At 58.2% G+C, this 26,197-nt stretch overlaps 2 protein-coding genes and 1 long non-coding RNA gene across 19 annotated transcripts in view; 1 reads left to right on the top strand and 2 right to left on the bottom strand.

The window, feature by feature from the left end:
* Positions 1-102: 102 nt before the first annotated feature.
* On the bottom strand, positions 103-9,984 carry TEX29 (testis expressed 29). 2 transcript variants are annotated; one of them, XM_031674883.2, is made up of 6 exons: positions 9,857-9,984; positions 9,655-9,749; positions 8,182-8,292; positions 2,255-2,324; positions 1,135-1,295; positions 103-270 (listed from the first exon to the last, which is right to left on the bottom strand). In XM_031674883.2, the coding sequence occupies exons 2-6, from the start codon at positions 9,710-9,712 to the stop codon at positions 230-232; spliced, it is 441 nt and encodes a 146-aa protein (XP_031530743.1). In that variant the 5' UTR covers positions 9,713-9,749; positions 9,857-9,984; the 3' UTR covers positions 103-229. The 2 variants fall into 2 exon arrangements, with proteins under 2 accessions (XP_031530743.1, XP_072793485.1); XM_072937384.1 differs by having other exon boundaries at positions 9,949-9,973.
* Positions 9,985-10,053: 69 nt separating this feature from the next.
* LOC140701191 (uncharacterized) lies at positions 10,054-13,670 on the top strand. The gene is made up of 2 exons (XR_012080126.1): positions 10,054-10,182; positions 10,394-13,670. It is a non-coding gene; the product is annotated as an uncharacterized lncRNA (long non-coding RNA).
* A 2,974-nt stretch (positions 13,671-16,644) lies between these two features.
* The window catches only part of ARHGEF7 (Rho guanine nucleotide exchange factor 7), a 101,701-nt gene continuing 92,148 nt past the window's right edge, over positions 16,645-26,197 (bottom strand). For 9 of the 16 annotated variants that reach the window (XM_072976540.1, XM_072976542.1, XM_072976543.1 and 6 more), the window contains 4 exons: positions 25,886-26,062; positions 18,171-18,270; positions 18,008-18,062; positions 16,645-17,094 (listed from right to left, as the gene is read on the bottom strand). In XM_072976540.1, coding sequence (XP_072832641.1) covers positions 16,972-17,094; positions 18,008-18,062; positions 18,171-18,270; positions 25,886-26,062 — 455 coding nt within the window. In that variant the 3' untranslated portion in view covers positions 16,645-16,971. Of the gene's footprint in view, positions 17,095-18,007; positions 18,063-18,169; positions 18,271-18,443; positions 18,578-23,212; positions 24,582-25,885; positions 26,063-26,197 lie in introns of those variants that run through there. The other 7 variants (XM_072976537.1, XM_072976536.1, XM_072976539.1 and 4 more) reach the window with 4 other exon arrangements.

Raw genomic sequence — 26,197 nt, 5'->3', positions numbered from 1 at the left:
CCGTGCATCAGAAATGACAGCTTCTGGGGCGTGGGCTCAGCTTCCAAGGCTTTCTCCCTCCGAAGACAAAAACACAGCCTCGGGTGAACAAGACCAAGCAGGAAGCGCTCAAAATATCTTTACTTTTTTCTCTCCGTGGCCATTTCCTCGTATCTCAGCCATCGCTCACCGGCTGCCCCGCTTCGCGCCGAGGTTTCTGCCAGCCTTCACTTGGTCTTTATGACGCACTTCAGTCCTCCGTTTCATATTCTTCTTCCATTGTCCATGTTGCTGGATTTAAAACAGAAGGAAAAGAAGTGGTGTTTTGGATGGAGGACTCGGCAGTCTCACGAACCCTGCTCAAGGCCTGCGAGCACATTGGCGGGGATGCGCTCCGCTGGGATTTATTCAAGAGCAAGTTTGGGGGGCGGGGTGGGTCTCTGCTGCCCCGCGTCTTTCCACTCGCTGCTGGGGGAGAAAGGCTTATTAAGAGGGAGGAGTGGCGGTGCCTCGCTCTGCAGAGCGCATCCTGAGAAGGTGGGCAGCAGGCCTGCACGTCCGCCAGGGGCCACGTGCAGGTCCCAGAAGACGTCTGGGCAGGCCACTCGCTGACCAGTAAAGCCACATCTTGACGAGAGACCTAGACGGAGTCCCCGCACACACATCCCCCAGGACAGATCACTGAGGACGCTTCTCTAACCTGCCAGGGGCTCCCCCACGGACACAGAGCCACAGGCACTGGCCAAAGGCCACCTAAGAGGCCGAGTGACCAGACACGCAGCTGGCCTCCTGGAAGCCAGAGCGGGCGGGACCCGGCACAGCCCCCCCGGTGCCACAGAAGAAGTGGCGCTGTCCCCCACCAGCACCCCACTGCCCACGCCCTGCACACAACACCCAGCCTGAGGGGCCGGGGGGACGCAGAGCGGGGAGGGAAGGGGGAGGCTGTTTATGGAGGAAACGGACTTGCAGGCAGGAAACTGCGCTGAGGGCAGAGTCCACCTTGCAAACCCGAGACTCCTCATCAGAGAAGAGATGTTAGACTTTGGTCCAAACCAAAAAACAGATACAACTTGTCAAAGGGCCAGTGTGGCCCCCGAGTGTCGCTGCCAGGTGCCAGCTCCAGAGGAGTGAGGCTGGGCCCATCCCCCGCCTTACCATACTCCCCGCTGGTGTCCCAGCTCTTGTGTGTCGGGTCTGTGCTCGAAGCCTTCGACGCCGGCCGCTCAGCGGGGACCGTCTCAGCTTTAGTGCTGGGCTTGGATGACACAGGTATTTCCGTAGGGACTTCCTTTTCCCTCCACCTCTCTTGGACAACTCTGATGGAAAGAGTTTTTATCACAGTCAGAGGAACTAAGGATGGAAAACTCTATGGGCCGTCCAGCCCTCCACCAGGATGTGTCCCTAAAAACACAGGGTTCGAGGGGCGGGAATAGCTCAGTGGTAGAGCGTGAGCTTAGTGTGCACAAGGTCCAGGGTTCAATCCCCAGCACCTCCATTAATATAAACAAACCTAATTACCTCCCTCAAAAAAATAAATACATAAAAATAATTTTTAAAAAAATATGGTTTGTGGTCACATGTGTGTGTTTGCCAAGATAAGTGCTTTGTCTTAATAGTCCCCACTTTTGTTTCTTATAAATGCTCCCAACAGATGCTCTGCACGTGGCATCCAGGCTCTCAAGACAGAGCAGGGCGTGGGGAAGGCATGTGCCCCGCACAGTCACAGCCTGGCATCTTCTGGAAGATGCCCCCCACCCCCGCACCACTCAGAGGAGGAAAACGGTGCTCGTCGTTGGACAAAGTGACTCAGCGAGTCTCATGGCTTTTACTTGTGCCACACAGCCCCACAGCCCCAAGGAAGGAGGCTGGATGCCAGTCCTGCCTGTGGATGACAGGCAGCTGTGGGGACCTGGCTGAGTGGGCGTCCTCACTGCCAGTGGGAGCTGGGGGACTCGTGTCCGAGCACACGTCTACACCGCAGCCACCTCAGGCCGAGGGACACGGCCAGCCTTATGGGGACCAGTGGCCAGGGGTCTGCAGACACACGCTTGTGGGCTGTGAGGCTGAAGGGAATAAGCCTGCTTGGCGACGGCAGGTGTCATCAGATGCTCTGGTGTCGCTGTCAGGAGCGCTGGGGAAGTAGGCTGTCCTCCCGGCCCACCCGCGTTCTCGCAGGGCCCTCCTCGTCACCGACATCACAGGCCGAGGGGCCCCCCCGCCCCCCCTGCCCCCCCACTAAGGTGGCAGGTGAGTTTGGAAGAACACAAGCGCTGACCTGCAGATCACGGTGATAATGAAGGCCCCGGCGATGACCACGACCAAGGCAGAAAACACCTGCACGTAAACTGGAAAACAGTGTCGCTCACCCCTGGTCCAGGTCCCTCATGCTCCCGGAGGCAGCTGCGCCCTCCACCGCCCCCTCGGCCCGGCTCAGCCCTGAGCACCAGCCTCTCCACTCTGTCCCTCAGGACCGTCCCCTGAGGACAGTGGTGGGAGAGCCGCCCTCTCCTGTCCCCCAGAAACAGCCCAAGCGGCCCCCTGGCCTCGAGACCACACCCTGCCCCCTGCTCCCCGGAAATGGCTCCTTAACAGTCAGGTCAGTTGTCACAAAATTGAGTACTAGGAGATGCCTTGGGGCGACAAATTCCACAGGTCTGATTTCAAATTTCACCGACTGAGCTTTCCTTTGTTAACATGGGGCTCGCACGGCCCCAAACTGCCCACGTCGTCCCTAAACCCCCCAACAGAAGACCTGGAGGCTTTTGGGGTGACTCTTAGTGGGGGCCACTACCCCCGCGGCTCCCTGTGTGGGGGCATCATTTGGTGTGAATTGTCGGTCCCACCCGGGTCCAGGGGAAAGGAGAGGCAGGAGAGGCCGGGGTGCCGCCCCCCGAGCCCTGGGGATTCTCCACCGCAGGGGCCCTCTCGGTGCCCGGCTCTCAGGCTGGCCCGGGGGACCAGCCTCCCTGGAGGACGGGTGGTGGCCTCGCGTCCGCTGGCCGACCCAGGACTCACTCGGGCAGACTGGAGGGGCGTTCTGCACGAGTGCCGCCCCAGGGAGGCCTAACTCAAACAGCATTCTCCCCCGTTTTCATCCTGCGTGTTGTCCTCATGGGGCAGGTGTAAGGACTCAAGGACGGCACGCCGACGTGGTCGTTAGCGCGCAGGACTCACTGGGCCTCCGTCATCGCTGGGCTGCCAGCCACCTTCCACGCTCTCGAAGGATGGGGCCGGCTTGCCTGCAGATGCCTATCTCGAGGGCCACGAGTCCCCCACGGCCTCCTCCCGCGGGGCTGTTTCCCCGGAGCCCCGCACTAGGAGGGGCGTCCTCGCTGGTGCACTCGCCTCCCGCGGCGCCACGGTGGAGCAGCACGCCCCAGGGGGTTACACTGCAGGAATTCCTTGTCTCGAAGTCTGGAGGCCAGAAGTCCCAGGTCAAGGTGTCGACAGAGCTGGGCTCCCTCTGAGGCCCTGGGGGGTCGGGGAGGGGAAACTTCTTTGCTTCTTCCGGCCTCTGTGGCCCCCGGAATCCTGAGCTTCTGGATGCCTCACCCCGTCTCGGGCTCCGTCACCACATGGCCACCCCCATCCCTGAGTGGTGTCTTCACGTGGCGTCCTCCTCCGTGTCTGTGTGTCTGCGTCTCCCCTTACAAGACACGGGTCATGTTGGAATGAGGGCCCACCTGGTTCCAGTGGGACCCCGTCTTAATTCACTGCGTCTGCAAAGACCTCGTATCCAAGTAAGGCCACATTCTCAGGTACCAGAGGATGGGACTTCAGCATCAGTCCTTGGGGGACACAAGTCAACCCACAACACCAGGAGAGCCGTGGCCGTAGAGGACGCGATGGCCCCTGGGACCTGCGCTGGCCGGACGGACCTGCAGGACCTCTGGGAATGGTGAGGCTGCGGGGGCCCTTTACGCGGAGCTGACGTCAGGAAACAGAAAGGGCTTGAAGCCGAGCCCAGGGGCTCGGGGACCAGCGGTGAAGCACATGGCGGGCACCCCGGGATCGGGAGTCCGCGGGAGAGGACAGAGGGGAGGGCGGCTCTGGGCTGTGTCGTGCTGGGTGCAGCCTTGTTCCCCTACACAACCACCAGACTAGGAAGCCTCCTGTTGCAGGTCCCTTCTCACCAGCTGCTCTTCTCTTTCAACAATGCCTTTCCCGCGGAAATGTATTCACCTGGGTTCACCCTCGAATCTCCAGGGCCGCCTCCAAGATGCCCCCAGTGATTCTCACCTCCTGGCATTTACCCCGTGGTGTAGGTGCTCCCACAGTGGAGAGGCTGACCTCTGAAGTAGGGGCACTGCAGTGGGACGTGACCCCCAAGGAGGGTCAGAATCACTGTGGCTCCTGCCCTGGGCTGTCCTGATTGCTTGCTCCAGGGAAGACATCTCGTGTCATAGGACATGCAAAGGGACCTTGTGACAAGGAGAAGGGCTTCTTATGAGCTCCCAGGGCCGAGCCACCTGGAATTAGATAGTCCAGCCCCGGCCAGCCTTCTGATGACCACAGCCTCCTGGTGTCCTGACTGTAGCCTCAGGAGGCACCTGAGCCCAAACCACCAGCTAAGCCTCTTAAGCTGTTGCTTTAAGCCACTAAATTCTGGGTCGCTCGTCACAGACTGATAGATAACTAACATGGGGCGTATCGTCAGCACTGGCATAACATACACATTAAATGATGTTGGATGCACTGAACGGAAATGAACAAACTCAGTGAAAGAATGAATTAGGAGCTTTTAAGGGAGAAGAAGGTAACCCTCGAATTTTTGAATTCCAGAGGGTACATATTCCTTAATGTGATTCTGTGTCCTGGTTCACAAAAGAAATTCAGAATTTGTATGTCAGCGAAGTTAGACTGACGTGTATTCAGTCAATGATTGAGTATTCAGCCGTCAGCGCATCTCTATATGTGCGAGCATTTTCTGTCCTTGCGGTCAGGTTCCCAGAGGCAGAGGCTAAATTTCCGGGACTCGCCCCCGCCTCTCGGCACGGCCTCCGGCAGCACCCCGCTTGTCAGGAGCACAGTGCACGAGCGCTCGCACACCACGTGCTGTGACCGGTCACTCGGAAGGAGCCGCAACCGAGGAGAGCGTGCTCCCGAAGGGGAGTCCCTTGGTCAGTTCTTCCCCCAAATACAGGTAAACAAAAGTTTTGGCACCGTCATGAAGCCCCATGAAGAACCTGAAGGCAGGCACCGGGGAGAAACGACAGCTCGCACAGCGCCCTCCAAGCCAAGACCGAAGGACGGAGGCGAGGCATGCTCTTTGAACTCCCGGGCCTTTCCCAAAGAGCTCATGCTAATTCCCCAAGTTCATATTCTTAATAATACAGATTACACCATCACACAACGTGTGCTTCAAACCAGCCAATTTAAGAAGTTGGTGAAAGGTTTTCATAACATGGAATTATGTGCACAAAGAACTCATGACGCCCTGTCACCCAATACTGCAACTTACACAGCACAAAGGCTCGCTCGCAGTCTTGAATGGGAAAGATGTCAAAGAAGTGGAAAATAATTGAGGGCACAATGAGACACCACGTGCAGGGCTCGCTGCCCAGACCCCTCCCACGGCGGCCCGACCCCTCAAGCTTGAAAGAAGTCACAGGAAAAGCCCAGCCCACACAGCTCGCTTATTCGAACTGAAAGGACTGGAAGCAGGCTGACACTTGCCTCCAGGGAAAACGGCCCACCCACCGGCTGAGCCGTGAGCCCTCTCCAACCACAGAAGTTTTTGGAGTCTGTGTCCTTTTCCTGGTTCCTTAAGGACACTAATAATTAAGGTGTTACAAAGAATAAGTTTCATTTTTTTCAAATAAATGACAGGCATAAGGAGATTGTATTAATTTAAATGATGTCTGAAATACTAACATTTGCAAAATGGCCAACTCCCACATAAGACGCTGAGGAGCAGATGTCCAGGGGACAGGACAGGCGAAAAGCAAAGAAACGGCAGCGGCGTCTCGGACTTCTGTTCCTTTGCTGGCGACCATCTTCCTTGAGTGGCCCATCTCCTGAGATCCGGGTGAGCTGGGGTAATGAAGGACCACGGACTGTGACCGGTGACTGTGACCTGACCCGGGAACTGAACGTCTTCTGCACCTTTGTGTGCGGGAGACTGAAAGAGCAAGCACGCACGCCCCCACGATGTTCCCGTTTCCTGCTCGTGGGAGCCCCCGTGGTAAGTGTCTCAAAAAACCAGCTCGTTGCCTTGGATGCGGAGGCCTCTAAGAGGCGAGGCTTCTTGATGGAAGAAGAGGGCTGGCTGGAAACCGTCTGCTCTCCCGAGTAAGATGCGTGCAAGTCAAACCGCCAAAACCACAGAACAACAACAAAAAGACGACAACTTGCAAAAAGCATCAAATTATGGCCAAACCACCACGTGGGGCCACGAAGCCAGCTTCGGGAGTGGCTGTCACGTCCGCCGGAGCATGAGAGGCCGGGACGCCGCAAGATGGCAGCTCGTCCAGCGACGGAGGCCCTGAGGCGAGCCAGGCCCCGAGTGGGATGCTGGCTGGAGGCCGTGGGTTACGATGTGACGGGTGGAGGCCGTCTTCCCGGCACAGCTCTGACTTCCCAGTTGTGTAAGCTGGACCCGAGAGCTGCTGGGGCCCAGAATTAATGTTCAAAAACAGCAGAGAAGGAGCCCCTCCTCCAACTCAAATGCCCTCTCCATGGAAGCACTGGGACAAGGGCAAAATGGCCAGAAGGAAGTGTCTCGGGATTCTGGAAGCTCACCGCGAGCGTGCAGCCGCCGGCTCGCTCCGGATGTCTTTGCCTGGCCTGACCGGGAGCTCAGTGCGAGCGGCCCTTCCCTCAGCCGCTGGCTGAAGGCAGTCAGCCGCAGCCTGGAGAGTCAAGACGGCTGGCGTGGCAGGCGGTCGTCCGGGCAAACGTCAGGCTGACCAACGGCTAAAAGGGGAACTCTCGGGGGTGATCTGTCTACGGGGAGGTTTGGAAAGCAGTGACACGTTCCTTGGAGTCTAGAAGCCGGGGAGCACGTCCCGGGCTGGGAACACCCCCAGGAAAGGCCCGCCCAGGCTGTAAGCTCACACTGCTGGGTGCCCTTGAGTTTCTGTGCAAGCGTGAAGGCAAGATGAAGGCAGCTCTGGAAACCCTCGGGCTGAGCGTTGAAGGGGAGCCCAACACACACACAGGGCCCTCGGCAAAGACTGGGGAGGCACTGTCCCAGGCATCTGTGGAGATTTCTGTCCAGCCATTAGCTGACCACGGGGCCAACACCACAGGGAATACAGATGCTGGACAATTGGTTCAGAAAAGTCACCAAACAAGGACAACAACACGCAGCAACACGAGGTCCTGGGAGGCCGGAGACCCTGACTTTCAGAGTTGCTATATTGTATTATTTAAGATGTCGGTTTTCAACAAAAACTGTCATCGGGAAATCCTCCCAGATGTGAGGGGCGTTTGCTGTGGCCTGTTTTTCAGTCAGACAGGTTCCTCTTTCGCCCCAAGTGCCGAATCTTCACCATAAAGGAAGGCGGACATCCCCCTTCGGGTGAACCCCGATCCTGCCAGTGCTGTAGCTGCTTGAGTTGTCTTCCCCGCGATACCGCTTTCCTGAGGAGCTGGTCTAAGGTTTGGCGTCTGGGGGCTGGCACTGTCCCAGCGGACAGCGTCTGACCTCCAGTGTCCAGGCACAAGAGGGCAGACTCAGCCTTGTCCCTGGGGGCTCAGCCCGGCTGGGACGCAGAGGGAGACAAGGGAGGAAGGCGCCCTGGAAAGCCCTGGGACACGGGTGCTCCTGTGACTCCCGGGGTGCCAGAGGCCGGGGAGAGGACCGGGCAGGGAGGGCGCGGGACCATTTCCCAGAGCCCTGGAGCTGCTGAGTACCCACGGGCTGTGTGTCCGGGGGCAGCCACCCCTCCCTGAGTCAGTGGCTTTGGTGGAACTGTTCCTTCACACCCAGCTTCCTACACCCCCCAGAACGGCCAGCCCTTCAAAAAGGAGGGCTCCCAAAGCAGCCTCCTCAACCGCAAGCGGACTTTCTCCACTTGCCTAAACAGCCTGCGCCCCAGCCCCAGACCCGCAAGCCTTCCCGCCCCCGCTGCACAGAGCAGGGCGGGTGACCAGGGGAGGGCAGCGGAAGCCCGTCCAGCAGTGCTGACCCGGGCGAGGGAAGCAGGTGGCTCGGGGCTCACGAGGCTTTGTCCGCGGGGCGGGCGGCCCCATACTTACTGGGAACCGCTTTCTCATAGCAGACGCCTTTGTAGAAGCAGCACCCGAGTTCCTTGCAGCGATCCCTGGTGACGTTGTAGTCACATATGTCATACAGAGGAATGTCGCACACTGCAAGGCAGACACGCAGGACGTTACCGCCAGAATACAGCCCCTCGGGGCCTCTAAGGAATGCGGGGCTGGGAGTGGGAGCTGGTGGCTGTGTGTTGTGGGTTTAATTATGCGTCACACAAATCTCACTTTGAAACGTGAATCTGGAATGAATTAGATTCTGAACAAAATAACACAAGTTAATCACACAGAACCACGCAGGGTCCGCTGACGAAGGAGAGCTGGCCGGGCTCAGCGCCGGACGAAGGGGCCGGGAGACGGAGACCTCACACCACGGCTCTTCAGGGGTTTGGCCAGGAACGTGCTACTAATTCACATTTAAGCACCCAGCGAGTTAAAGTTATCAACATGGGCTGAGGAGTATTTCAGAATTTAAAAGCTGAGCAAAAGGACGGCAAGTTGAAGTTCAGGGAGGCGCAGGCAGGGCAGGGCAGCGGAGGGCTCAGCCCCGAGCGCCTGCTGGGCCGCTGCCGGGGGCGGGGGGAGGGCCCCCCGGAGGGCCCCCCCCCCCCGAGCCTCCAGCGACGCCTGCCTTCCTCCGGGGGTTTGGTCTCTCAGACTCAGGGATTCTGGAGAAACTCAGTGCCCCTCCCGCCCTTTCCTCCCTGTCCCAAGACACCCCGACTCCAGGTTTGCCAAATCCGTCGCCATGGCCTCCCTGCCAGCCAGGGTTGGGAGGGGAGGGGAGGGGAGGGGACAGCCTCTGCCGCCGGTGCGCAGACACAAGGCTGACAGAGTCCGAGGACGAGAGGCCTGAGGCTGGCCACCTCCCACACCGCTGGCCCTCCGACAGCCGGGCCTCAGAAGCCAGAGCCCAGCCTGCTGACCTGGGGGCGGGCTGGCCCCCAGGGGCCCCGCGGTCACAGGGCAGGCACTCGGAGCCTGGGAGTGTGAGGGAACGAGGGCTGCGCTGGGTTTTGCTCAAGTGCATCTGGGCTGCAGGGATCCCCTTGGGGTGGGTTTTCTTTAAGTTCTATTTTCTTCTATTATGACACCAGCCCCTCTGCAGAGACCTCGTGGTCCCCACGTTCAAGGGGAGGAAGTGAGGATGCTGGTTCTGAACGTCGCGGGCAGCTGAGGGGGAGGAAGTCGCAGGGCTGTCCTGCACACCTGTACCCGAGACGGCCCCGGATGGGGCTGCAAGGACGTAGCCCTGAGGCCACACCCCGTCCCCTTCTCGCTGCAGGAGACCAAGATGTGTGCAAAGAGGCTTCCCACGGCGTCGGGGAAGAACCGGGCCCTGGTCACCGGTTCCAGGCTCGCCTTCTGTGCTGCTCGCTCAGGCCCCAGTGCACCCGCCACCTCCTCCGAGCAGGCTTCTGAGGGCTTCCCTCCGGCCCCGTGGTGGCCCCACCTCCCTACCTGCAAACTTCTTCAGGAGGTGCGACGGGGACTTCTTGAATTCTGGTGCATATCTCATTGTAGTGGTTGAAGGTCAGGCAGGGGCTCAAGGGCACCTGGGGGGAGAGCAGGTTAGCACAGGGGACCTCGTGGATGGGCTGCTGCTGCAGTCAGTGCCAGGATGGAGGTGGCCAGGCTGAGCCTGGGTGGGGGCAGTCTTCACCTGTCAGGCATGTCCCCCACTGAGCCCTGGACACACGTCTCTCAGTCACACTCCAGGTGGACAACAGCTTTTAGACCAAACAAGAAACTGACCACCACCTCCCTCCTGCTGCTCCCAGCCAGTGGAAGGTCCGCTCTGCCCGCTGTGATGTCACACAGGCCTGGTGACATCACAGAGGGTCAGACAGGGGTGGAAGATCCCTGCAGCCTCCAGACCCCACACCTGAGCCCCTTTTCTGAGCAACACTTACCCCACTGCCCGGCCAGGCTCACCTTCAGAACCAAGTCCAGCAAGGATGAAGCAGCAGCAAGGGCAAAGGCCCTGGGGTGAGGCAGCCCAGCAAAGCTGAGAACCCGGAGGAGGCTGTGTGGCGTGAGGGGAGGCAGGCAGAGGACAGACACAGATCACAGGCACGCATGAGAGCACCGTGGGCCTTTGGCCTTCGCGCTGAGTGAGGCCTGGGCGTTAGGGCAGGATTTGGTGCAGAGAGAAACTGAATCACACACTAACACGTCATCCCGGCTACGCTGAAAACAGACCCTGCGGTGGCAAGAGCAAGCCTGGGGAACGGCACAGAGACCCGGAGAAGATCAAAGGTGGGACCGGCTAGTGACAGCTGATGCTTCTCGGACGTCCTCAGAGTCAGGACTGGACATGGTGAGGGGGGAGCTGGGCTGGACGGTGGAGCTGCCATGTTCAGGGTGGACACTGGGCTCTGAGCAGACAGGTCAGCAGACATTTCCCCTCTGGTCGGGGCTGAGGTCCTGGAGGGCGGCCACCAGCAGACTGGGGGGTTGGGGAGCGGGCCGTTGAGGCAGGCGTGGCCACGTTCCAGGAGAGAGGATGAAAACATGGGAGGGTGGAGAATGGAGCCTGAACTGCTCAGGCCCAGGGGTGAGGGGCTTGGGAGAGGAGCTCAGGGTCGGAGCTGTGGCCGGAGCCCAGGTGTGTGTGTGACTCAGGGAGCAGGTAGCCGAGACCAAGAAAGTCAAGGTCATTGAAGGTCATGGGCGATGGGAGAAGGAGCAAGGAAGCCCAGGGAGGGGAGGAGGACAGGAAATGGGGTCAGCCAGGGACGGCTCAGAGCCTGCGGGGCCGCCGGAGTGATCTGAAGCCTTGGGCTCCGGCCGTGGAACGCGCAGAGCAGGCCTGGCCTCGCCTCCCTGGCTCCTGCGAGATGGAAGCGGCTTTGGCATCCTCTTTGTTATCATGTGACCAAGCTTCTCTGGCTTCAGCTTCCTGGTCTGAATCGAGGGTGATGACATTTACCCATTGGTGTTACTGTCACCCAGTAACGATGCGCAGCGATGGTCCAGCTGGGGGGTCAGGGCAGGCGTCTGCTGTCCAACAGCCCCCGGGGCTGCACCACTCTCCACTGTGGACAATTCACCCATCTGAAGTGTGTGCTCAGTGTGTGACCATGGCGTCCACACGGTTTGCAGCCACCACCACAGCATACTCCCGTCAGCCCAGGAAGAGGCCTTGTGCCCACAAGCGGCCACCCCACATCCCCCACCCCTCCCAAAGTGACCACGAATCCACCGCGAGTCCGGGGCTGCGCCTGTGAACACGCCCTGCCCCATCAGAGGAGCTGCACAGCGCGGGCCGGTGTCTGTGTCCGGCTTCTTCCACCTGCCCGTGTTCCAGACACACCTGGCGGTGCCGGAGCCCCACTCCCTCCGGGTCTGGGTGCTATTCCAGTGCACGGGTGGACATCACTTCCCTGTTTGTCCGTGGGTGGACACCTGGGCCGTTTCCACTTTAGTGGCCATCATGGGCGAAGCCGCCGTGGACGTCCACGTACGAGTTTTGTGTACGTGTGCGTTGTGACTCCCCTCAGGTGCACACCTGGAGTGGGCTCGTGAGTCGGAATAACTCAAGGCTAACCTCGACTGTTTCCCAGAGTGGCTGCCCCGCTTGGCGTTCCCACCAGGAACTCTAGAGGCCGAAGCATAGTGGAAGACGGTTCATTTATCCACAAGCTTCCTGCGAAGCCGTGGAGACGTTCAGGCGTAGCTATCTGAAGGCTGGGTTGCCAAGGAGGCTTAGAAAGCCCCGGAGGGCGGTGGGGGCTCAGGACAGGTTCCCAGGGCGAGGCCAGCGGGGACCCAAGATTTCCAAGGATTTACTCAAGTGGAGACGTGGAGAGGAAAGGGCAGCGTGGAGACTGCACGGGGGCACAGGAGGCCACAGCGGTGCTGGTGGGATCCAAAGAGGAGAAAGGAAGGCTGACCTCCCACCCCCCTAGGACCCAGGACAATGTGATGCCACCAGGTGGCCATCACCCCAGAGCATGCTGCTTGGGGGGCCCCTCTGGGGCATGTCTGGTGGTGGTCAGTGCCTGGGCCGCCCCACGGCCTGCCGTCCACTTGGCTGAGCAGCCAGGCCAGGCGCATGGAGGACGGTGGCTCCTCGGGCCACAGGAAGGCGCTCTGTCGTGGCTGGGCCAGTGTCTCCCTCCACCAGCCTGGTCCCCTGGGATGAAAGTGTGGCTGGAAGGCAAGGCGCCTCTGTCCTCCCACGGGGGCTGGGAGCGGTCGTGGCTTCTCTGAAACGGGAGCAGCGCTGCTGGGGCCCCTGGACTTCCCTCACTCGTCAGAGCCACAGTGGGGTTCGGTGTCCGGTCTGACCCGAGCCGTCAGCCGCCAGGAGGAGCGAGGACAGCGCTGTGGGAGGGACGTGCCTGGCCCAGCGGCCCCGGCACTGCGGCCCCCCACACTCACCCCACGGCGGTGCTGATGCAGGGAAGTGGCCACCTCACACCTCCTTCCACTTCTGGATGCAGCCACGTTTGCTCACAACTAGAGTCGAGTTAATTAAATACCCTGAGGAAGAAGTGGAGACGGCACCGTCTCGGCCCTGCAGAGCCCGGATGGTTAGCATCCGGCGGTGCTAGGAAGGGCATGTCCGAGCGGTCTGCACGCAAGGAAGCGCCCAAAGGGCAACGCTGTCCCCGCTTTGCTCTGGTGGAGTGTTCAGCTCGGCCCACCTGTGGCCCTCACCCTCCTCTGGTGGTTTCCGGCCAGGGGGCCAGGTGACCACCACCGAGATGGCAGGGGCAGCACGGCCGCAGCCCCCTCCCAGTGGCCTCGATGTGAATGTTGTCAGGACGAAGGAAAGGTCTCGGCGGCTTTGGTCCCTCAGCCCCTTTCTGAGGAGGCAGAACCGCAACGCTGTCGAGGACATCACCTCTAAAACCCCTCCGAGGAATCCGGCAGACCCTACGAGAAGGCTGAAACTAAGCACAAGGCGACCCTAGGAGCTCACCACGCAGCTCCTCGCGGGGCCGCCGGCTGCTCAGAGCAGGACGTCCGCTGGGCAGCGGCCCCCAGGAAACTGGCGCGCCCGGCGGGCAAGCGGCTTACGGAGTGGTGGGGGCCGCAGCCGGATGCACACACCTCTGGGGGTGACAACTCGGATGTGCTCAGTGTCACCGAGCCCAAGGGCGTCACAGCTGTGTTTCCTTCTGAAAGCGCCATGTGGCTTTTCATGCACAGCCCTTATCTACCTGGAATTAACTTTGTCTGTGATGTGACGGGGAATCTAGTTTTTTCCCCATGTGGGTTTAAAAAAGGCAAGTCAGAGAAGGCTAGACCCCGTTATCTCATTTGTGGGGAACAAAACACACACAAATACTGCAAACCTGCGTCTGCCCAGAGGACGAACAAAAGGAAGCAAAAACACGTCTCGGGCCACGCTCATGAAGGAAGAGAGGGCAGGGCGGGGGGGGGGGGAGGCTCCCTTGCCTCACACCTCTGGCAGGGGTCTCCCAGCTAGCAGGCATTGTATGATTAAAGACGAGCAGGAAACTAGACACCTCCGCCTCCCCCACTCGAGCCGAGGCCCCTGGTGAACCACACATCTGCTCCCAGTGCAGATCAACGCGGGCACCTTCTCAGTGCTGCTGCCCGAGCCTGAAGTATGGGCAAGCCTGGCCCTCCAGGCAGCAGTGGCACTGGGGCTCCTGGGGGCCGGACACCTGCGCAAGTCATCCCCGGTGGCCAGGAGCCGGGCCAGGCGCAGAGACGCTGGGCAGCTGCCACTCGCGGCCCTCACGGCCCCCTTCTAGGGCCGCCCACCGCCCGCGTGCAGCGGGCACACCCGGGCCCCCTTCCCGGGAGCCCCCACTCACAGCTGCGGGGCCTGGCCGCCTGTCCTCGCCCCCCAGCAGGCCTGCTGTCTGACCGGAGGTTCCGGGGATGCAGCCAGGACAGCCTCTGCCAGACACACGAGCCCTCACTTGTCCCCAGAGACCCGAGGGAAGACAGCAAGCGGGGGTGGCTGCGTTACGGACGACGGCTCCTTCACCCGTGGTGGGGGTGGTGACGAGGTGCCGTCAGCTCCCGGGGGGGGGGCTCCGGGGGAGGAGGTGCCCCAGGCCCCCTGCCCACGCCACCTGCTCCCCTGGCCTCCGGGAACACTGGCCCGGCCTCCTCAATGGACGGAGTGCGGGGAGGACAAGGCTCCTCAGACACGCACCTTCCTCCTGCCACACGGCACTGCTGGGAGCACCCGCGGAACCAGGCGACGCGCTCGCCCGTCCAGCCCGCGGCGCAGCTGCCAGGAGCTTCGGGGTGGGGGGAGGCCCCCCCGGCGGCAGGGGGAGCAGAGGCCGCACCCGTCAGCCCTTCCTTCCGTTTCCTTCCCCAGGACTCTGCTTCCTAAGCTTATCTTCAAATATCCCCAAACCATAGACCGTAAAGGCAAATGTGCTATCTCCCAGTGTCAAAAACTCACACTAGAATTTAAAAATATTAAAACATCAAAAGTGTAAAGGTAACACACACACATCACGGACAATAAATGACGTTTGTAACATAAGAAAAATAGTCAGTTTAATAATTACAACAATGTAGTGTGAGCCGTCAGCGCCAGGGCACTGGATGGGGCACTTCCTGGAGGGTCCTGGCAGCTGTAAACAGGGACTCCGTACGTCCCATGGACACGAGGAAGGGGTGGGTCCACACATCCCGGATGCCCCCACCCTGGCGTGCATCGTGTCCTGGGTGAGGAAACTGCTTGCCTCCTTGTCCACGAAACTGGGAGCAGAGGTGACCCACGGAGGCAGACAGCCGCTTCCTAACGTCCCCACCAGCCCCCAGCCCCGCGGGACATCACACGAAGTGGATGCAGTCTATTTACAACAGGGCAGGCTTTTAGAAAGAACTGCTCAGACTCAGATGTGTCTTCTCTGCTCCCTAAAAAGCCTCCTAAGGTCTTGGCTCCACGGGAAGAAAAGGTAACGCATCACCCGAGCACCCCCGTCACCCCTTCAGAGGAGGGGGCAAACACAATTGTCCCCCCGACGCCAGATCAACAGTTAAGGCAGGTTCTGTGCGAGCCCCACCCCGGGACGCTGGTGGCGACGCTGCCAGTCACAGGTGGTGGAGAGATCAGGTGGTGAATGCTGTTCCTGAGTTAAAATCTGCTTGAGAAGGTGAACGGCAGCATGCTCGAGCGCACTGCTTCCCACTGCGATGTCTGCGCATCACCGAAAAAACCACGGTGAAAGTGGGGCTTACAAAAAGCCGGAAGACGGCCTTCTCTAGTCCGAGCACTAATGAACAGAACGCCAAGTTCAGGAAGCTGGCGATTCTAGTCGCGGGGTCGTGTGTGGGCAGGTCAATGCCGCTGCCCAGACACACCTGCTGGGCAGGTGACCACTGTGCAGGGAGCTGAGAGCGCGGCGGGGGCCGCGGGGGCCGCGGGGACCATGGGCACCCAGACGACCAGCTGCCCCAAGCTGCCTGGTCCCTGGACACCAGACGACCCCATGAAGGGTCACTTGAACCCCAGATGACAAATCGCCAAGTCACACCTGATGCCAAATGGGTATTTGAGCCGTCTCTAGTGCACAGTGCTGTGATTCGGGTTTTTTTTTTAAGATACGACATTTGTCCTCTTTAAGTTTATCTCACTTTAAAAATGACCTCTTCAGCAGAGCAAGGGGAGAGCACGGGGCCCAACACCGTTGTCCCGCCTCTGACGGTTTCCTGACTGGACACGGAGGGTCCTGGAGCCCCAGCCCAGAGGGGTCTCCCCCATCTCCTCTGCCATCTGGACGTGGCGGCGGGGCTGGGAGGGAGGGGCCTGCGTTTCAACTTCCCTCACCGAGGGGAATCTGAGACGTTTATTGCTTTGTTCCTGCCAGAGCGAAAGTACCTCCCTGCAGCCGCAGGCGCCTGAGGGCGGAGCAGGCCTCAGAGGAACAGCGCCCAGCCTGCCTCGGGTCCTCAGGCCCCAGCGATGTGGATAAATAGCACATGTTATTTACAGGCTCCAGTGAAGCTCGCCCTCTCGGGGGAGGGCAAAGCTGTGGGCCCTGTCGAGCGTCAGACCACCCCACACGTCAGGTCCTCTGATCCCCAGCGGGGGACGCGCTCCGAAGCTCACCATGTCAGGGGCAGGCGCACCTGCCGCTGAGCACCTGGCGGCGGGCATGGCTACTCCGGTCCGGGGCTGAGGCCCAGAGCCCTGCGCACCGCCGCCTGCGACACTGCCTTCCCTGGGGACTTTCATGTGGGATGACGGCATCGTGCAGGTACCAACGAGGTGAACTGCCCGGCCAGGCTGGCGTGGTAAGTGTCTCAGAGCCCCACGGACACGCGGGGCTGGACAACCAGGCGTCTCCCCGAATCACCTGCGCCCCCGCAGGGAGACACGCCGGACTCCCGGGTGCCTGAGCTCAACCCCCCCGTGCGCGGGACCACTGAGCCTGGTGGAAGGAGATTCTGGCACCAGCAAAGGCCCAGATTCAACCACCACGGATATGCATTCAGAAGAGAGCATTTACAGGAAACGCGTGCGTGACATTTATGTATATTCCACGAGGCCTGACAGACCAGGCTTGCAGTCCGTCGCCGTGCTTATTGCAAAACGAGGTACGGAGGCGTCAGCAGAGCAGGAGTCTCACCGTCCGGCCCTCAGTGTCTCTACCTCACGATGCTTCAGAACGGCGTGGCCGTGCTCTGCACGAGTCGGACTCCGGCTTTCCTCGCACAGAACGCAGGTGGGCGTTGGTCCAGCCCCGCCCTGCGGCCCCAAATGTCGCACCACGGGGTCCCGGGGCTCTGGCCGGCCGTGACTAGTCTTCAGGAAAGAGGCGAGGACGCCCCTCAGAGGTTGGTCTCATCCCAAGCAGGGTCGTTCATGTTCTTGAGAACTTTCCGCACCAGCTTCTCCAGGTCCTTGCGGGCTCGCTGCTCCTCCTCCAGAGACTTCTTCATCTTCTTGTTGTCCTGTAAGCGAGCAGAGCACAGGGCATGAGCCACCTCTGGCACCAACAAGGACACCCCCTCCCCAGGAGACTAGGGGCCACTGTGCGCTGCAGCCAGGGGTGCGCTGACCAGGACCCCCAGACGCCCAGCGGACGTGCAGCAGCTCCCAGGCGCACAGGCCCGACATCTCCACTCGCTGACAAAGCCTCAGAGAACGGCCGAACACGACAAAGGCACCCCTGCGTCCTGCCTGCTCCTTCCAAGGCCATGGTGGTCTTATATGCAGGGTTACACAAGGGGGCAGGGGCCGGGTTATCGGACGCACATCTGCGCCCCCAAGGCCGCACGCAGCGCCCCCGGCTCACAGACGTGCCCCCTGCTGAGTGAAGCACAGAGGCCCCGACGGCGAGAGGGAGTCGTCGGCGGGTGGCCGAGGGCAGCGCTGCGCGTGGGGACCCCCCCGGCCTGTCCAGCCCAGGCCATGCTGTGCTCCGGCCGCCCCTCCTCGGACACACAGACCCCGCACAGACACACAGTGTGCGCCTGGCCGGTTCCCACGGCTTCCCCGGAACAGGGACCACGCGCCACACCAGGAAGCGGCAGAGGATGGTCTGGGGGCCCCCGACAGAAATTCTACCCAGATGGAGCTTCAGGTCTCCTGCGTGATTCTTCCAGGCAAATTTGAGGTGGTTTATGACGTCAAAAACAGTGCAGCAAAAAGAAGGTTTAAACGAGTCACTCTGGAGACTCAGTTTCTGGTGTGTCACGTGTACAGAAGACCAACCATTCTGACCTGCTGCTGGGACCCGAGTTCTGACAGAGGCGCTCCTTTCCGCGTCACTGTGCCGACACCTGGCTTCTGTGTCTAACACACTGTTTTTCTTTTGTCCCCCGCTAAAAAAAAAAGATTAAAACCAAATGAGGGCCCACTCACCTGCCTTAACTCCTGGACCTCGTCCTTCAGCGCGTACACAGTGTCAACGAGGCTCCTGAAACGGAACAGAAGGCTCCTGAAGGAGGCAGGGCCGGGCGCGCGCGGCTGCCCCGCCCTCAGCCCAGGCCGCCCCTGGCCGCGCCCAACACCGGCCGCATCTTACTTTTCTTCTATCACCGTCTGCCCGTTACTCCTCGTCTCCTCCACTATGATCTTCTCTTCCTCGGGAAGCAGAACCTGTGGTGCTGACTCTTTGCGAGAACCTGTCACCATTAAAGAAGAAAGAAAAACATGCACACGGGTAAACACGATGACAGAACTGAAGCCAGAACTGACTACACAGCACTACGTAATTATTAATATTAAATTCCAAGGGTTAATTCCAGTACGTTAAAAAATGTATTTTCTAGATAAAACAGCGAAGGGCAACTTTTACCAATTTTCTCTACCTCTGTGTACCGAGCCCAGTCTTCTTCACGCCTAAAGCATCACAGAGGAAAGGAGACAGTAGCCTTTCTTGCAATTTATTAAGCTTCAGTTTCCGAATCTGCATTGTGGGTACTTTAATCCCTGAAATTTTAACCAGGTAGTAAGTTGAAGATTCTCACCACATCACCCTGGCTATTTTGAAAGAAATATGCAAGTTGGGGGGGTGGGGATAAATACTCAAATCAACCAAATTTTGAGCCATATTATTCCAGGAATTTCAGAAACATCCAGCAGACCACACAGGACACCTACCCCAGGCGTTTATCGAGCCAGTGAGCCAGCACTTACAACATTAAACCCCACGGCCACAGCTAACGATGGTACAGGACACAGTTTAGAGAAAGTGAAGTTGATTACTTGGTTCTCTTATGGAAACTTTATTCTACATTCCCTGGAATATCAACTTTATTTTTTTTCCAAGTGGAGGAAAGTAAGCTGTTTACAGTGTCAGAGGAATGTTTCTGTCATTTAACCAACACCCGGCATAGAAGCTTACCCAGGACAGGGGCCCAGAAACATGCAAAAGGCAGACATTAACTGGGAAACCCAACCCATTTTAAAATGTGAAAAGCGAGAATACAATCCTGAATCAGATTTAAATAAGGTTAAGATTTAAATTTAGTTTTCAATAAAATTAAGTAAGATTTAAATAAGATTAAGGATGCAAAGAAGAAAATACTCTTTTTAAAAGGCTGTATGGCACAAGCGTCCCATTTACGTTTCTGAAACATCACATCAGATGCACCTTTGAGGAGGGACTCCTCCAGCAGACGCCTGCTGTGCCACTGACACAAGTGCAGCGTTTCTCCCTTGAAAGCACACCTGAGGTCTGGCAGGTGCTCACCAATCACGGAGACGGTGCTTCAGCCTGCTCGACCTTGTTTCTGCTGGTGTCCCTGCCGTTCAGGATGGCACCTCACGGGAGGACACACATTCGGTGTAGCACAAATGCTAAGACAGGACGTAAGGGTCTCACCAGCGTCTTACTGGGAGCCTATACCCCCCTGGACAGAACAAGACTGACAGTTACAGTCAAAGCCCAATGACGAGAGGCTCACAAAACGCTACCGGGGTCCAGAGAGCACGCGCCCGTCACCTCTGCGGCAGCAGGCCGCAGGGACAGGGACCCTGGCTTCCCGGCCCCAGCCGTCCTCCCCCCGCTGCCGTCTGGGCGTCTGCAGACAGACACCAGCTCCCCCCACCCCGGCCCGCTCTGCGGAGCCCAGCAGGGCGGGTGCTGGCCTCCTCCTGTCATCCAGGCCCTGTCAGAAGACTGAGCTCCGGGGAGCAAGTACGAGTCCACGTTATACAGGGCGAACTTCTGCGCAGAGATAAACAGACGTCTTACACCAGCAAAGGAAGGGCTGTGACGTGCCCTGAGAACCTCAGGAGGAAGATCCAATGCAGTCCTCAGAATTCTGTCACGACCGTACCGAGCAGGTGGATCTGTCCTTAAATCTGTCAACTGCTACTTCAAAGATGGCCCCGCTAGTGGTCTGGGGTTCACACGGAGATTGCAGATCCTGGAGCAGCGGCCCCATGGCCAGCGGTGGGGGGGGGGACACCCAGCTCACACCCCACCCCGTCACAGTGACCTGCAGGGCCAGGGGAGGGCTCTTCAGACAGATGGTGATGCCCTGCAAGACGTGGGCCCAGAAAGGGACACGTTCTAAAAGACTCCGTCAGGCCGACAAGAATCACCTCCCGGAGGACCGCCTTTCCCAGGTCCCTCTGCGCGCGGCTGGCAGGCTCACTGTATTCTGGGCCTTTCTCAGTAAAGAGGAAACACTGCCGGGATATCCGGGCCACGTGGGAAAATACTGCTTAAGAAAGAAACTGGTCCATGACACACATCACAAGGAAGCACAAGGCCCTGGCCGGGTCAAGAGCTCTGAAGGTCCAGATGGTCCCCCTTCCAGCACGAATGCAAACGTCACCCACGTTTTTATCAGGAGAAGGTAGCTCGCGCTATTTTCCTTAGAAACTGACAAGGATTCCTAAAGATTCAGATGTGGGTACCACGTGTACAGAGAGCAAAAGGCTCGCTCAGTCCCTTGGAAAGAGACGCAGGCAGATGGCTCGAGACCACTCCATTCCCGAGGGCTGAGGGTTCCCACCATCAGCAGCTTTGTGCCCAGACAGCCGCCGCATCAGGGTCAAATCGAGAGCTGTCAGTGCGCGTCCGTCAGCACTGTCTGAGACACAGCATTTCTCCCGATGCGCTAACGAGACAACAGGCTGGAAACGGTTTTGATGCAATAGCACTTCAGGAAGATTAAATCCTGTGTCTTTTCAATCATTTTGCATCTTCCAGCTCCTGAGGCAACCCATCTACATTCTGTGTTTGCAGCAGTAAGTTCTTCAAGTGACATATACAGTAGAATCACAAGGCACGTCCACTTAGGGAAGAAGTGGGTCGGGGTGCAGGGGCTGTCGTGCAGGTGCTGGAGTTCCCGGGACGCAGGAGCCAGCCCGTCACCCAAGCACAGAGCCTCAGTTCCGTCACCCGGAAGACAGAACAACAAAACCAGCTGCCTCTGCAGAGCTGTTCTGAGGACTAACTGAAAACTGAACATTTCATAGATCTCTTCTGTCAAACGAAACCGTAAATATAAAGCCTGAAATTCCATTAGGTAGCGACTGAGTCAGGCCACTAAACCCGTGAGACCAGGTCACCAGCGGCGTGTGCAAGATGCCACCCTTAACGTCTGCAAACACGCAAAGCCACAGGAGAGAGTGGCAGCGGACCACAGACAGGCAAGCACGAGAAGGTTCTGTCACAGACAGGATGTACTGAGAAGTGCCACCGATGGATGTGATGGTGAGCCGGGGGGCTGTAGACAGATTCCTGCTCAGCCTGCACAGAAACCCATGGGGTGCCAGTTACCTGCCTGGTCTCAACACAATGTCCTTTTCTAAAATGACGGGAAAGATCCGACAGTCGTCAGTAAACACCAAAGGAACATCCTCCAGCCAGGTTTATAAAGAAGTTGGCTGTTTCTATAAAAACAGAAGTTTTAGAAAGTAGAGCTCAAAGACCACTTTGGTATCTGTCCAGCTGTCGCGGAACTTTTCTCTGAGTTGCTTGGCTCGGAGAAGCCACTCGGCAGCACCACCACCGAAGGCAGTTCTGCCGCTTGTCTCAGAACCTCCGAAAGGGGCCGAGACCCAGATGGGCGCATTCATGAAGCTTCCATCGCACTCCAGGCCTGTGCTTTCTCAACACACAGTTGTGTGTTTCCAAGCGATAACTGGGATTCTGCAACACGTAATTTTGCAAAACGCTGAATGCTGTAGCCACCTCCTGGAGACTCACAGCGCACATCTAGCATGTTTGAGGCTTTCAGCAAAAATCCCCATCTAACTTCGGCATTTCCTAAATGTGTCCGAGTGCCCATCTATCAACGTTCCGCAGCATTCTGGACAACTGGGGAGTGCGAGACTGGCCCACAACCCCGCCTGTGTCTGTGAACACACGTGAATGCTGCTTGGCTCCGCTGCTGTTCAGCGTGGGGGTGAACATAATGAATAATACTCGTTGCCACCAACCCAGCAGCCACGGCCCCCCAACAAGCACGTGGCAGTTCTGCACCGCCACCAGCAGGGGTCGCCCTGCACCGCACAGCTGGAGGCGGGGCAGGAGCCAGGCGTGAGCTGGCTCAGATGTGGCACCCAGAAGCTGGAGCCATGCTTAGAACCCTGTCCCCTAAAGCGGTCACAGACCCCCCGGAGAACCGTGGACCTCAGTCTGAGAAACACAGAGGGACGTAACATCACTGTGGACAGAGGACTGGCCCAGGCAGCAAGCAGCAGGCCTCAGGCCCCGGGCGCGGTCCGGGCTGCCAGAGCACCACCTCCCGCCTGAGCTGATGACACGCGGCCCTCAGATCCGGGCAGCAGCGCTGTGTGCACACGCATGAGGGAGCTGGCTGGCCTGCACAAAAAGCCTAAAAACAGGAGGTTTGTCAGCAAAGAACATCTGCTTGTCTGGCCGGCGGCTGGTGCGTCTGCAGACTCACATGGCTTCTCCAGTTGGTAACCTTCCTGAGGTCTGCATCTCATTATACTCAATGGCAACTTAAGCAACTTTCAGAATGAAACAAAGTATTACACTAAGAAAAATCTACTTAATAAAATCTCTCTGAAAGGCCACTTTGTTATTTATGGCCGTAAGATTCAAATTCATTTTTCCTGAAACAAAACAGAACACGAGGACCCCCTTCAGAGGACAACGTGCATGTGAGCATCACTGGTCCTGGCCCTGCACCTGCCGAAGGTGCGTCTTTTCCTTCCTTCCAATCTTGCTGTTCCTAGTCAGCTGGACATGCACTTCACCACACAAAATTAAAACCTGACCTTCGTCTAAGTAAGAACGTCTACGGTTAGGCTTTTTTCCATTTATGCAGCCTCCTCCCTACCCCCTCCACCCCTGCCCAGAGGGAGAGAACTCTTTCTGAAAACAAATCTCCCAGTGATTTACAACTTGTTTTAAGAAAATTAGAGGGAAACAGATGAAATAAAAACGCACAAGGAATGATCCTGTATCATCCAGAACGTATTTAACCTAAGAACATGCAAGTTTTGCTGTCCAGGCAGATACGAAGCGCTCCACTGCCCGGCCCCCTGCGGAAGGCGCCACCTCAGACAGGCGGCTCGCACTGACCTGCGGGCTAGGCTGCTCCCCCCACCGTGTAACAAACAGTAAAAGCCACAGGCTAGCAAATGCAAAATTTATTTCAACTGTACATAACAGATGTCTTTTTTATAAAACAAACACTTCATTGCCATATGCAACCACAAACAATATGCATACTGTACAATACAATGCAACATTCAGGGGTACATCCAACTGAGTGTCCAACGGTGGTCACCCACTTACAGTGGCTTTCCTGTTCACAGATAAAAAACACAATATATAGATTTTTTCAAGGTCTTATACCACTATATACATGTCACTGTGTTTTGGCAATTTTAGGCAAAACACATACTTAATATAGCATATGCTTGTGGCAAGTGTCGATTCAGTGGAAACACCACTGAGGCCGTTTGCAAAGGGCCCAGTAACAGCTTAGACCTACCTCCCAGGTCAGATGCCTCACCCTTCCGTGGTAACACTAACCGTGCACATGGAGTTACAGAACTGCTTACACGTAAGATACTACTGCGGCATAACTCAAGTCCCACAGTGGGGAAGCCCCGGCCTCCGGATGCCGCGTCACCACCGCCACGTGAGAGCCATTTTCAAGCCGGGGCACCAATACTGCCAACCAGGTCACAAGAGCTCACGGTGCCAAACAGACAAACAGCCAGGCTGTTCAACAAAAATCAGTATCAAAAGGGCTTTAACTGGTACAAAAAAAGAATCATGGGAAAATGTCACACCTTTGGCGTAAAGAATACCAATGCAAACGTCTCATCGGGACAGCCCAAGTGACAGCCGGCGTCCAGGGGAACCCAGGGCGGCAAGTGCTGTGCTGCCGTGGGCCACACGGCACTGGCACAGACGAGCAGCCTGACCGAGGGCGGCGGCGGCAGGAAAGCCAGCACGCACCGCGGCCTCCGAGCAGACGAGTCGGCGACAAGCGCCAGAAAAGCGGTCGTGGACCGCCCGACGCGGTGTGAGAGAAGCCAGAACTGCCTCACTCGCTGCGAGGTGGCGGGCGCGTGAACTCTGCAGTTGCTTCTCCTACCACTCCATCTGCGATCTGGCTGGACGCAGACAGACCCCTCTCCAGCGGGTCAGCACTGGGCTCTAACTCGGAGGGCTGCTCCTCAGCTTCCTAGTCGCATGGATTGTTTTAAAAGCGAACGCAACTCCCCAAAGTGGGCAGCTCGGCAGCCACTGGGAACAGATAGGCATCCGGAGGGGCCGCTCTCCCAGCGCCTCCACTGCGCGGTCCTGGAACCGCGGGCTGTCTGAGCGGCACGGGAGGGTGCCGGCACCGCGGGGCCGTGAGCAGCGGGGCCAGCTCCCAGGACACGAGGGCCGAGCGCGCCAGAGTCGTCTCTGCGCTAACGAGGGCAGAGCACTGAACACACGGGCCGGGCTCAGGAGGTGCGGTGGGAGCAGAGGGTCACGGCCACCCTGAAGAGAGGAGAAATCATTACTCCCAACTGATCATGGCATCTCGTTTTCTGAAGCTGGTTTCAGGGCGTCCTTAACGCTGAGCCCTTCGCTCCCATGGAACCCCAAGGAGAGCACGCAAGGGAGCACACGCTCCCTCCCCCAGCAGTGACCCGTGTGGACCGCCACGTGGCACTTTCAGTTCTTGCCGAGGCAGAAATCAGTCTGAGTGAGGGCAGAGAAATTACCTTACAACAAATCCCAGGAAAGTGGGGGCGCCCTCAGATGTGAGATGTTCTTGTAAGTTGAGTTACATGGCAGCTGAGTAAGTTGCAGCCAACTGAACCCCCCACAACAATCAAGGGTGGTCCCATTCCACTGGGTGGTTGCAAGTGGTTTCCCTGCAGCTCGCGGCTGAAAACACACACGTGTCCGTCACAGGCAGTGAGTACAGATGTGGGCGGTGGGGCGCGGCCCCGCTGTGACTGAGGCCCAGCCCTCTCCCTCTCAGGCACGCACACCAGATGCCCCTGTGACACAGCCAGAACTACACGCTCAGAGGCTGGACGCTAGTCCTCCAGTGGAGTGGTGCAGGCCTGCCAAGTGACTTTAATGAGAAATTACTCCAACTGAGGAAGGTGTGGTGCGATGAGTGGGTGTCTGGGCTGCGGGGAAGCGGGGACACGGGAACACACGGTGGGGGTGTGGACAAGCCCTCCCGCTCCTGCCCAGAGATACAGCAGCCACGCCAGCAAGGGCTCTCTGTGGTCACACGGCACCCTGCAGAGGCCCGGCACTCGGCCGTCTGAACTGGACTCAGGACTCCAGACGCGTTTCTTCTCATCTCTCCTGCATCGCTGTGTCCAGGACACATAAAACTTAGATCCCTGCACAGAAGGCCAGGGTGCCTTCCGTGTCGCTGGCACTTATATCACAAACCTTTGTGGTTTCAGTATAAAATACAAAAGTGTTCATACAGCTGATCTAAAAAAAAAATGAGACAGGTGCTACACGGGCAATAAAAACCCAACCCTCTGGGGCTGCAAACCAGCACTGAGAGAAGACCCTCAGGTCGAGGCTGTGTGCGCACAGGGTCCCCTTCCACGGTCAGGAACTTGGGTGGACACTCCAACAGGCAGTTAAGCCTCCACAAAGTACAATGGGAAATAGCAGAAACGCTCTCCAAAGTTGTTAAAATATCACATAAAAGAGACAAGAAACAGCAAGAAAACATCTAAGAAAAGCAGGCTGCGGTACAAGCATCGTTAAGGAAAGCTCAGAAGTGCGTTAGTTCTGGTGAGAGATATATGAGCAACAGCTCTTACGAGATGTAGAACCCATCCTGTAACTATGGGCTGTCCATATACTGTCATAGTCAGAGTCTTCCGAGGGGTCTGAAGGCTCCAAGCGGGAAAGGCTGCTGCGACGACCCAGGGAGTCTAGGCTTGACTGGTCGTCGTCAGCCAAGACGTGATTATGCATCAGGTCAGTGCCTTGCCATGCTAAGACGGGGGGGGGGGCAGACAGGGGACAGGCAGAGGAGGGGAGAGCAGAAGGACGGCAGGGGAGCCACAACCAAAAACATGGAAACAAAAGCAAAAGGTGACGGGAAGAGAAGGGAAAGAGAAAATACTGTT

Source organism: Vicugna pacos, chromosome 14, assembly GCF_048564905.1.
Source record: "Vicugna pacos chromosome 14, VicPac4, whole genome shotgun sequence".
NCBI classification, from domain to species: Eukaryota; Metazoa; Chordata; class Mammalia; order Artiodactyla; family Camelidae; genus Vicugna; species Vicugna pacos.
Note: the sequence above shows the minus strand (reverse complement) of the source record. Positions and strands in the feature narration are given on the sequence as shown.